The following is a 13293-nucleotide window of genomic DNA, read 5'->3' on the forward strand; positions in this document are numbered from 1 at the left end:
CCCCACCGATAAACGTTGCTTTGGTCCAAAGGAGCTTTTCGGTATGACACAGTCAACATTCGGAATGCATCCCCGCACTTAATTTCGTTTTTCACACAAACTTTGATACAGGTTCTTTGGTCCATCTTTTTAAATAAGTAAAAATCGAGAACAAGTCAACAATTAACTGAACATTCAAAATGGCCGAACTCGTCGGCATGAGTACCAACATATCACCACAAAAAAATTGAAATTCGAATATACGTAACCTGCGAAAATTCTAAATTCTCGATACTTTTTGAACACACCTTGTATGTATGTACTCATATACAACTATAGTAACTTCACATTATTAAAATTCCTTACCACGAGCCAATAATTGTTGTGCAATGCAATCACGAAAGGTACAAACAATTTTCTTTACTTAACCTTTTCAATACAAGTTAATTCTTATCAAACAAAGCAAGTCATGACACAAAAAAGTCATGTTTTATAAAGAAACAAACTTCTCCACTTGAACTTGAAACTGAACTAATGTAGAGGTGGCTTCTACGAGTATTTACATACATCGAAGCTTAAAAGCAGAAAATTACGTTTTATTTTTAATTTTTACTTAAATAAATAAGTGAATAGCTTGGACCGATAAGCAAAAACGTTTTTGCATATGTACATATCACAAAAAGTGGCGGCGTAATACTATAAATTGCAATAATTAAATAAATAAAATAACTTCCTATAGTTGGTTATTTAATCAATAATGCATACCAACATAATGCAGCTGAACTAACCAGTTCCTAACATATGTATTTATTCGGGGGCGGTAATTTTGCCAAAGAATTTATTATGAACAACTGGGAATTTTTTCTTGGAAAATTCAAAATATATAATATATAATCAGCGTAGTACTTTTATCAATTACGCATTATAAATTCTTATTATATTACACATTTCATTGAAAATATTTTATATGGAGAACGGTCACACCAAATCGTGTGATCTTTAGAAAATATAATGAAATTGTATATGTATAATTTTGCAAGTACTAAAATCTATGTACTCGTTTATAACAGTTAATGTAGAAATGAGTTAATGACAATATTAAATATGTCTAGGCAATAAGTAGCACCCTAGCAAATGGTATGTATTTACTTACATATATATGCAGCACTAAGAGGCAGGCTGAGGACATTAAAACCAGTGACACCAGCCATATATTTGCATAATAAATCAAATAAATAAATAATAAATACAATATAGTTAACTGCTTTTTTTGGCACTCATGCAAGACCCAAAGCCATCAATTCTCTCATTGAAATCAACGATAATTCACACGCCGAATTGCTTGAAGGAATTCAAGGAAATGAAGCACATAACAAATTTTATACATATGTACATTCTTACTGATATCAGTATTTAAATTGCAACACTCCAATGATTATGATTCATAACGAAAATAAATATTAATTTTTAAAAAATTCTTAGCTTTAATTTTCATCGTTAAAATATAATTTATGTAATTATATTACTAGCCGATTACGCTAAAGAACAGGAAGTGTCATTTAAGAGCAATGAAAACCATATTTTAATAAAACTAGCGGATCCGACAGACTTCGTTCTGTCAAATAGATTTTGAATGTGGCAGTTTATAAGTCGACCTTAAGACGTTTTTACTCTGCTGACCCTCACATACCGCCCTATCATCGTGGTGGCGGTTCTGTTCAGGAGAATTAAAGAAAAGGGTCAGCTCGAGTGACCTAAGTACCTTCGCTTCCTCGAAATTTGGCCACCCTTTTGGAACCCACTAAAAACCCCGACTGGGATGTCTGCCAGAGGGCTTCAAACTAAGAGGGGAACTTAAGGTTCAAACCTAATTAAAAAATAATCTAAAGGGATAGTGGGAACCTAAAGGTGACAAATATTTATAAAGTGGGTGCTTCAATGACAAAACATAGAGATAATTAATTATTTATTATTATTATTATTAACATAGGGTTAATAACCGGCATAATAAAGAATAATGAAATATAACGTATATAAGTATTTTATTTATTGTAAATCAAGTGAATCATAACTATTAACCACAATCTGTTTTATTTTTATTGTAGTGCTTTATGTTATACCATGTTTTTTGTTTGATTACCCGGTGAATATACAAACAAATCTGATGGTTTTCCAACACTGGAACAGGGAACATACAATTGACCATGTGAGAAACAAGGGTTTTCTAAATTAATTAATAATGTTTGTCTTTTGTTATTCTTCAAATACAGATGTTTTATCTTTTGGTATTCTTAAAATATGTTGGGATTTGTTCAGCCCTGCATGATTATGCTTAGAATTTACTTAAGTATTTTTATTTATTATTTGTGAATGAAATATTCCTTAATTCGTTCTGAAACTAAAACAGAAGAAAGAATATTGCAAGGCCAATCAAATCAATAGCTCTTACATTTTCTGACTTTTCAATTTGGTCAGGTTCACGATATTATTACTTTTGTGTAAACGCATTAGATCCTCCAATGCGAACACACACACACACACGAACGCGCCCACACACACGGTTCGCTTGATACGGAAGGCATATGGCGGTACGCAAACGGCAGTTGTTTCACTACCTTCTGAGGCCGCCAAAAAGTTATTAGAAGTGGGTAAAATTCACATTGGCTGGGTAGTTTGCCGTATTCGTCAGAAAATCCAACCTACACGCTGCTTTAAATGCCTAGAATTCGGGCATATATCAAGAAATTGCACCAGCGGAACCGATCTCCAAGGAATGTGCTTTAAATGCGGAGGAGAAGAGCACGTAGCAAAAATATGCACAAATACTCCAAAGTGCTTATTATGTGAAAGAAGACGTACCAAAAGCACTGATCATGCTACCGCAAACTCATGCTTGTCGCAAACTATTGCAGAACTCAAGGTTGATGTAGTCATATTGAGCGAACCCTATAGAGAAAGGTCAGCCAACTGGACGCAAGACGCTTGCAAAAAGGCTGCAATATGGTCCTGCGGACGATATCCCTTACATCTAGAGAGCGTAGTAAAAGAAAGAAGCTTTGTTTGCGGCAAATATATATATATTTACATATAGCTGCTACATACCTCCAAGCACCCCTTTAGACGAGTTTGAGGAGATAGTAGGGAAAATCGCCATGGATGCAATGTTAAGACAGCGATATATTATTGCAGGCGATTTCAGTGCATGGGCTATGGAGTGGGGCTCACAGCGTACTACACCAAAGGGCACAGCACTGCTTGAAGCATTTGCATGCCTGGATATTGTTTTACTGAACAGCGGCGGGGAACATACCTTCTTCAGAAATGGCTTTGGTTCAATAATAGACATCACGTTCGTCAGCGCTAACATCTGCAGAGGGTCTAAATGGACGCTTAGTGAGTGTTATACTCAAAGTGATCACTCAGCAATAATATGTGACATTGACTTAAACGAATGCAAACTTCAAAAACAACAACTAAGTTTGAAGCACCGAAGATGGAAAACCGGCACCTTAGATTCTGGTATATTTAAAGAGATGCTGCCAACAAGCGAATATACGGGACGGGCGAATGGCATGGCAACCAAAATTATGGGTGATATTCGTAGAGCCTGCGATGCGCCAATGTCTCGCAAGACGACAGCAAATAAGCACGTTCCTATTTACGGAATGAGAGTATTTATTCTTTCAGGAAAGAATGCATTAAGGCTAGAAGAAGCTTCCAACGGGCAAGAGGTAGACCTGCCATTGGCCTGTAAAGTAACCAGTTAAAAGCTTTAAGCCTACCCTGCTGAGCGAAAGTAGCTTATCGGAAATTCCTCTGTGCGGCGTTAGAAATTGTTTCGCTTGCTGCTGACCGATAGAAATCAGCCAGTGTTGAACGAATTTCTTCTACTCCTACTTTCTGAGTAATTTATTATTGTGACCCTTTTAAGTCCATACAAAGGGTCAGGGCCAATTAAAGGGATGTTTGCTCCATTTCTAGCTAGATGATCAGCCATTTCATATCCCTCATATCACTCATCTTCAGGAACCCAATCTAATAATACTGTGTTGAAGTTCCCTAGCACATTAAGAAGTTCGGGCGGTCATATACCATTTTTGAGGTGATTACAGTTGATTCAATGCCGCCTGACTATCTGAAAGTATGTAAACGTGGGTTCCTCTCATTTTCCTACAGAGACATTTCCTGACACATATCCCGATGATATGCGTTTTTGCCTAGATGTTTAGTTCTTAGGTATAACGAGATAACTGCCAAGTGTATAATAATCAATTACAATAATCAGTTTTTCAATCAATCGTAATTTTCGAAAATTACGTAAAGCCGTTGAATTATTTTCTGTGCCTTAAGTAAAATCTATGCCAATAAACTAATCCCGTGAAATATAATTATATCCATTTTATTAATGAATGGAGGCTATAAATATTTGAGACAGTCACTGAAAATAAATGTTTGTCCTGAATTAAACCTAGTTTCACTATTAATGCTATGAAACAAACTTTGATATATGTAAAATAAGAAATTGGACCTATATCTTAATATTTTTATTTTTTTTTTTCGTTTTTTTTTCAGCGTAAAGATATGATATGATTATTAAACAACCGACTACTGTATTCAAAATGTTTATGTTAATAAGCATTCGTTTCTGTAATTGAATTGTAGGCTGCACTGCATGACATTCATTCATGAACCTTTTCAATGGATAAATATTTGTGTGTATATATGTGAATATGTACTTAAAATAAATCAGGCAAAACTTTGTAACGCTTTTTTACATCTAATATTATTTTTTAAGTATTTGGCAACACCATTTCCAACATTTGATTAGATTATACAAACCACTGACTTCAAGTATCTGGGTCGGCATCATTGAATATGGGAAATCTGAGCTACACACACGCGTTATACCTACACGTAATTAGGACGCACTTAAAGAAATGAGACGCAAACTAATATTTACAAATAGCTCAAAAATATCTATACACAAACTAAAATTTATAAAAATACGTATAACTATCACGTTTCGAAGTCGAATCACTTAACGGCCATTTTCGAATTTCCACTAATACAACACTAGTATGTTTAACGTGCACTCTGTCTAATAATAAAGAAAGAAATAATAAAGAAAAACGCTGACCCACCGACATTGCTTTATATTTAGCTCGACTTTTAATTCTCACTTCCCTCATTTTTTCGCATACTCGTATTAAATACTTGTATATTCACGATTTAAAAGCAGACCACCTCTCGCTAACGTCTAATTTTTGTTGTCCGCCTGATGGTATAGAAGAACGTGTCGAATTTCAAATTTCTCGTTACCATTTTGGAAAACTGGATCACCTAAATTGCTTTATTAAACACCAAAGGTCAACTTTAAATCGTCATATAGTATGGAATTCTGAACTTTTTAAAGCAGAACACAAAAATGTTTTCAAAAGTTATGCTGCCTTGGGTAAATGTACACCTGCACGTGTTTTCGACTTTTTACAGTTTTAAAAAATTTGAATTTGCAACAACGACTTTATACTGAATTTTGTGTTGAAAATGAATTCGATAGTACGAAAACTTTAGAAATATTGGGTAACTGTTTCGGCAATCAGACTCTACAGAAACCATTCGTTTACAACTGGCATGAAAAACTGATGCAAACATCAATGAAGTGAAAAAAAAGTTGATCAATATCGCAAATTAATCACCAGAGAGCTGGCAGAGGACTTGAACAGTACTTATGGATACATTCAGGACATTATACCGCTCATGCACAAAACTTAGAAATAAATCAAGTACTTTTTATGAGTTAGGTTAGATAACGGTAGTTGCCGCTGTACATAAAAATATAGAGGCGCCCACTTAGGCCTGGACGTCCATTTTGATACCGCATGTTTGTGCATAAGTCTCCGCCTCTAATTCCCGATGTGGTGAAACCATATGGTCTCTCTGACAAACGGGTAGATGGCCATCCTTGGCACCTTTCTTTCTTTCTAAAAGTGTAACGATACACAGATTCATAAACTTCGGCACCCATTAAGTGCTGATCTTAGACCTACCAAGACGATTATTGTATAATAGGATGTGAAACTTGGTCGTAGATGATATTTCATGAACTTTCGTAATTTTCTTATACCTTAAACATGCATCTGTAAATATAACTTTTCCGACTTTGTCAACTTTTGACGTCGCAGATCATACCTATTTCTTTTCTCATAGTGATCTATGGTGCTTTTTGTTGCTTAGTGAGAAACTTCATCCCGGCACGAAGCTGAGTTTTCTCCACAATTGATGTTTCCTTTCCGATCGACTTGTAGAGCGTTAACTCAAATTGCTAACCAATGGATTTGACTGTAACTTAGTATGCATAGTTGTATTAAGAAACCAAGTAGTGATATTGAAACAAAAAATCCCCTCTTTTCTTTTCAACCTTCCTCGAGTACCTTCAGAAATTAGCAGCAGAGCCGTGGAGCTGTTTTTCTGAGGTTCCTCCAACTTGATCATGGACCAGTTGGCCATAGGAACCTCAGGGTTTTGAAGCTTGAGGCAATGGGGGATCTTCGGACCCTCCAGATTGACCTTCGATAGCTAAATACGGGTTCTGGGTCTTTTTGAGATCTTCGAAGCTGGATGAGCTTAAGTGAGAAGGTCCAGGAATAACTGACCTCAGCAACGCACTTCTCCAGAAAACCCCTGGAAAACTCATCGGCACACTTAATCACCCTACAGCCACGGTAGATGTCTCCCGAGTCGAGAAGAGGTACTTGTCCTTGGTTTGCCATTCGACGATCATTTCTGAGAGCCGTCCCTGAATTGCTCCCCAATTGGCCAGCGCCTCCCTACCACTATGGGATTTTGCATCAACGAGTGTAACTTGGAGCTGATCCCTGGCCACCTCGCTATAATCAACTCTCGCAGCCGCAACCACCGCTCTCGTTGTAGGGCCCTCAATTCCCTGAGTCGAGAATTTTTTTATTTTCTTGGCAGCGCTCCCGCTCACATCTTGTGATCGATTATGCTTAGCCGCTCGTTAGTTTTGAGGATTTTTATATGATTGGAGGTCGGAAGTGTTCCTAGCGGCCATGGTGTCGTACTCCGAAACTACGGCCTCATATCTGACCATGTCCCCTGCGTCGTGATCATGTGGTATACCGGCCAATTCATTCTTAGCTATCTTAGCCAGAATAAATTTGGCTCTCAGGTAGCGCGCTTTGAGCAGCGACCCCGAGGAATGAATAATACATTTTAGCTAACGATTAAACTATTATTAGCAACATAACAGAGCAGGATTTGTACAAAAAACGACGATACGTCAAATGAACGAACAACCCGCAATGTAACAGAATCAAGAAGAGGAATTTTACAAATTATAAGTATAGCAATTCAATTAATTTTTCTTTGACGATTTTATTAGAAGTTTTTAGTTAGTTTATTCCATTCCTTCTCATTCTATTCCTTTAAAAACGGATGCCTTGTACAGGCAAACATACCTCACATTTTATATATCATTCTTCTTCAACATACTGTAGTATGTGCATGCATATTTATTCTCTTATATATGTATATAGGGTGATTCATGAAAAAAATTTATGAAAAACTGTGGACCGCAAAGAGCCACAGTTTAATGTGATTTTTTGGCTGGCAGTCATCCGATCGTAATTCTTTTCTAATTATGCCTGCAACTCTGTTATGGTGTTATCACCTAATGATAACAGACTTTTTATGGCCTGGATTAGAAAAATTAGCACTCGCCACACAGCGCATGAAACAATGGCTCCAGGAGGCGATATCTCACGAAACAACGAAGTCAAATGTTCACCGAGATATTTCGATTCGACACCAATTGACTGACTTCTTTCTTCGGGCTACGTGAAAAATATAGTCTATGTTAATAAGCCCGTAACGATTTCACAGCTGAAGAACGAAATGTAAGGTGTTATATGTAAATGAATACAGCCTGAACTAAGCCAAAAAGTCATGGAAAATTTGTATTCGCGCATACTCTGTTGCCAAAGGTATTTAACGGATACATAAAATAGAAAAATATCATATCGACAAATTTTGTTGCTTTATTCATAAAAGAAATCTGTGGCCTTATTGAACCAACCTGTATTTATATGTACAAGTATCTTTGCAAGGGAGTTCTTGAAGATAAATCTACATAAACGGACTAACTTAAGCGATGCTTGCGCTAAAGTGGCTTACGTGGCGTAGCAAGAGCAGCTGCAGTCAAGTGTTTGTCGGTTGCTGTGCGTGATGGAAAAGACACTAAAAAGTATTACGCATCAAAACCTAAAGCGTGCCCTATTGACAAAGTTTTCCTCAAAAGACATACAGATTAGAGCAGATGATAGGACGCAGAACATATGTATGAGCATCCAACTAAAAACGTAAAGACCACAAGTGCATGAGAATTCATGCGCGTAATATGTATGTATATACGCAGGGTAATGTATGAAATACAGGTAAATAAAGGAAATGAAACACCTTGTGAAACTGCACCACTGATGACACATACAAACGTGCGTGTCTGGGCTGGGTATGTTTTTTCGTATGTATGGTAGTTTTAATGATTTTACAACAGCGAGAAGAAGCTTTTTAGCAATTAAATATGTGTGTAAGGGCTTCTAGTACTCAAGCACTGCAGGTGGAAGGTCAAATAGAATAACTTACATGTGCACATATGGAATTTGAGTTTATATATGGATATATGTATGTATGTGCATGGATATGCAAGCAAAAACACTTCAAGTTGTAGTTGTCGAGAAAACACTTACCTGAAAATAGAAAAGAAAAGGAAAAGTTAATTAGTGCAAGTTTACTTGAGTTGAAAATAAATTAAATAACTCAAGGATTAAGGCTTTGGTTATAATTCAAATAAAAGGAAAAATTAAATTGAATTTATACTTATATGAAATTTTTAAAGTTGAAGCTATTTAATTATAATTCAAAAGGTCCCAGTAGGATTTTAATACATATTTATGCTAAGCAATTATACAGCCTTTTTGGGTGTATGGACGAGCTCCTATTTAGGGCCTACGTCTTGACGTTGTCCTACAAATTTAAGGACCTATTTTAATGGAAGATATTTTTTATGAAGAACTTTTTTATGGCAGGAATACAATTTACAATGCCTATGCAATTATGCAAGCAAATAAAAGGTGTAGGAGTTAGCCTTTTTTCAAAACTATGAGTTTCGACTATATTTACTCATTTTTTCAGTCACGCAGTGGCTATGATCAAATTAAGTTGTAAAACTCTCCCACCAACATAAATATTTATTATTGACAGTTATCTTCATACCATAAATAGTTAATCATTCAGCGTTGGAATATTCCAATTTATGCCAATCATTTCAGTTTACCTGCAGAGTCGATGAGTACACAGACAAACCATATGGCTGAAATTATATGTATTAGAGTAATAATATTCTAAGCGGGTTCGGCGAGTGGAGTTATTTGACACACAGTATCAAGCCATTTAACTGATTTAGCTATTTTAATAAAGCCCACAATAAGAACACACAAACATGCTCACATTCGGACTACTATATGTGATGTTACCCCGCAATGAGGAGAAAAGGCTTTGCTTGGCAACTAACTATGGGTATATGTATGTATGTATAATATATACTTATACGAAATTTACCATTTACTTATGTATTTTTTGCATTGAGGTGTGTGTGGGCGTCCATTAGCGTAAATAAATAGGAACTTTGGCGACAAGTCCCGTGGGTGGCAAATCTGTAGGCGCCACAGCAGTTTCGCAAAATCATAAATATCCCTTTTAACATACCGATATAAGTGTAGATACATATAAACAGGCTTTTCGTGGCATATTGGACGACAAATGCTCAAATTTAATGAAAATTAGCACAATGCCAAACTTGATTACGTCATTGCAGTGATCATTTACAAGAGACCTTTGTTTTCCGCCGCTGTTATAAGTCGGCCAGTAACATATAGTCTTACAGAAGTACAACATAGCTAGAAACTTGGATGTAGTTAAGATGTATCTTACATACAAATGTAAATATAACTTAGTCACTATGGTAAATCGGATTGTAATAGAAACATTACTACACCCATTGTAAAATTAGCCCATCTTAAGTCGCAAAATGCTTCGATTGGTCCAAATAATTTTCGTGGGAAAGAGCAAGAGGGAAATGAATCCAAAATGCTTCGATTGAACCAACTAATTTTCATGGGAAAGAGCAAGAGGGAAATGAATCCTTAACTCCATTTAAAATAACCAAGGTATATATAAAATTTGGGATCAATTGCAAGAAACATGAAATGTTAACCCAGCCTTGTTATCGTTAGGGTGTAAACAACCATATCCAAACTGTATTTTTTTATGGCACAAAGCATTTATTAATGTATTTTAGTACAGATTTTTTCATAATTAAAGGTTTTTGATATCAGCAAGTAAGCTCGAACTTTAGAAAGATGGAGGAAATAGTGAAGTTCATCAATATCTCAAAAAAGATAGAACTATTTTGCTAATGACCTCTTCACAAATTTGTTTTTTTTTACCTTATTGTGGAACATAAAAACATTTGTTGATGCTGCCATAAATGTACGGATTACTGTGTTTCGCGTTCAAAACCCAACGTTGAAGCGTTCACTTACACATTTTATTGGGCAAATATGTAGGTCGAAGGAAATGAACAAACTCAAACAAAGAGGTTATCGAGTGTATGACGGGATTGGGTTTTTCGATACAGTATCACTAAAGAAAGTACTTGAGTTCGATTGCAGCATAATTTTTGTATCGTAAATATTTTATTAAGCTTAATAAAATTATAAGCATTTTTTGTTGCATTTCGTTTTTTCTTTATATAAAGAAAATATTTTATTTATCCAAAGCCATGTTTTCGTAGCAAATATTCGAATACAAAAAACAATTAGCTATGAAAATATTTTAGAAAACGCTACCAAGGTTTAAAGACTTTTGATTGACAAACTGTGTTATTTTAATTTTAATTTAATTTCTGTAAATGTAAGCCATAAACTGGCTGCAATTATTTGTATTTTTATATGTATTTATACAAATGAAGGTATTAATTATTTACAAGAATTGAAATGAGTACAATTTTATTGACAGACTGATCCTTTTCGAAATCAATTTCGTTCGGGAAACCTTCCTACCCCGTAAGAACCCTAAAAGAACTGATTGGTCTCTTTTTCAGCAAGAAGTTGAACAAGAGTAAGTTTTTGACTACCACTAGGGAACAACTGTACATGCAAGTTAGACACTTAGAGAGGTCCTATCAGGCTGTCTTTAAAGTATCCTTTAGCAAGAAAGACTTTTCCCTGGTGGAGTAAGACGCTGACCGACTTGAAGAAGGTCAGGAGAGTCTTCAATAAATGTTATCAAATAAGGAACTTTCAAGATACCGGAGGTTTTCTCGAAATCAGCCAATATTTCGGTCTCCTTTAAAGTGCCGGAACAACGTTTTTCAAGCAGAGGTATTCGCGATCCTGCAATCATTCAAAATGCTTAGGAATCGCTGTTGGGAGGGAGACATTAATATTTTTCCGATAGTCAAGCTGGGGTCAAGGCCCTGTCGTCGCCGTATTGCAGCTCTCTTTTGGTAAACTTCTGTAAGGAGGAACTCAAACGTCTCGAACGTGCAGGAAACATTTCCCTTATAGAATATAGAGGGAAATGAAATTGTCGATAAGCTTGCCAGGAAGGGGTCGACAGAACCGGTTTCAGTTGTCCCTTTCTCAATCATCGGTGTCCCCTTGACCGTTGTTAAAGGGAAACTGCACCATTTCTTTCTAAAAAAAGCACAAGACAAATGGAGGTCTGTCTCATCTCGTGCTATTTCAAAACACTAACTATAATTTTATTACAAAAATACAATTCTTAAATGGATTTATTATAATAAAAATTCGAAAATGTCATTTCCAAACATTGGTGTATGGGTATGAGAAAAATAGGAGAACACAAAATGTATGTTGCAAAAGTTGCTATGAATCTATCAATTCTATTAATGTTAATTCCAATGTTATTGGAGTTTTGAGGACAAATTTGAATAGGTGCAAAAATGTTAAAATCTTTTTATTCTTAAAATCCAGTCATAGGCATTTGTATCTTCAAAATTATACTTTTGTGCAGCATAAAAAAATGGGATAGTACAGAAGAAGTTTTGTATACCCTTCATAACACAACTTCTGGTCTCCCATAAAGTTGAAACACATTCTTCAAAGTGGGAATGCGCAGGAAGTGCTGAATTGATTCTATCTCCTCCTCTTAATAGGAGCTTTTGCGGAAATCATTATGCGGATATTTGAACCTGCAGACCACATGATCAATAGCTAAGTGCTCGTACTCCTATAAGAAGCTATATGTTCGATTCAGAGTCAGAAGAGTAACTGACAATTATTCTTGACAGAAATGATAAGTCCACCTGTCTCGTTCATAAGTGAATTTGTCAACCTGTGGAAAACAAATACTGTAACTTCGTCCACCAATCAAAGTTACTAAAAGTTGCATCAAAATACAAATCTGATGGCTGGTAACTGATTGACAATTTTTCTAATTTTAAGTCTAATTCTAATATAAGTAAAAATTTGACGCAATAAAATCTTACAATTTTTTTCTCTATTTATGTGCTTCTTTTTTGGGATTTGTTTGTTTGATTTATCTTTTGCTCATTCTACTTAGTCCTTAGTTAAGTCCGTTATAAATATGAAATTATATACTTTTTTTAAAATAATTAAAAACAAGAAGTAAAATGTTTACGCAATAAAAGCTATTTGATAAAAATATTTCTTTATAAAATTAAGTAATTTGTTATTTTATTTTCTATTTATTTGTTTTTTGCCATAAATATTATAATAATAATCTTAAAATGTAAGAACAAGTTTTGCGCAATAAAAGCTATTCTATAAAAAAAAATGTCTAAAAATTTACGAAATTTTTACGCAATAGAACTACTTGATTAAAATAGTCTTAAAAAAAAGTAAGTTTTTCTTATTTTCTATTTGTTTGCTTTTTGTTAAAAAAGTAATCTTAACTTGTACGTAAAACTTTTACAAAATAGTTTTGAATTTTTAGCCAACAGCCAGTATAGTTGTCTGAACTTGTTTGTAAAATTAACCGCTATTTTTAAAAACTATAATCCCTGCTTTAACACGACAAGAACTTTCTAGACATTTAAGTGACGTCCACATTGCACCATAAACTTGAGTTTTGTGTTTACGAACAACTGTCAGACGCTTATATTGGAATGTTTAGGAACTCAGCGTTAAATTTAGCATGTGTTTGTTTGATTTAAATGCTTATATATGTATATGAATGTATGTATATGGGAGT

At 35.0% G+C, this 13293-nt stretch overlaps 2 protein-coding genes across 2 annotated transcripts in view; both read right to left on the reverse strand.

Annotated features, from left to right (window-relative positions):
- LOC129249210 (uncharacterized) overlaps positions 1-435 on the reverse strand; it is an 81379-nt gene extending 80944 nt beyond the window's left edge. Inside the window, exon 1 of the mRNA XM_054888893.1 lies at positions 346-435. The gene's annotated coding sequence lies outside the window, so the exon portion shown is untranslated. The remainder of the gene's footprint in view (positions 1-345) is intronic.
- Positions 436-8725: 8290 nt separating this feature from the next.
- The window catches only part of LOC129248806 (uncharacterized), a 40470-nt gene continuing 35902 nt past the window's right edge, over positions 8726-13293 (reverse strand). The window contains exon 3 of the mRNA XM_054888420.1: positions 8726-8744. Within this exon, the coding sequence (XP_054744395.1) occupies positions 8741-8744 (4 nt within the window). The 3' untranslated portion in view covers positions 8726-8740. The remainder of the gene's footprint in view (positions 8745-13293) is intronic.

The sequence above is a fragment of the Anastrepha obliqua genome, chromosome 5, assembly GCF_027943255.1.
Source record: "Anastrepha obliqua isolate idAnaObli1 chromosome 5, idAnaObli1_1.0, whole genome shotgun sequence".
NCBI classification, from domain to species: domain Eukaryota; kingdom Metazoa; phylum Arthropoda; class Insecta; order Diptera; family Tephritidae; genus Anastrepha; species Anastrepha obliqua.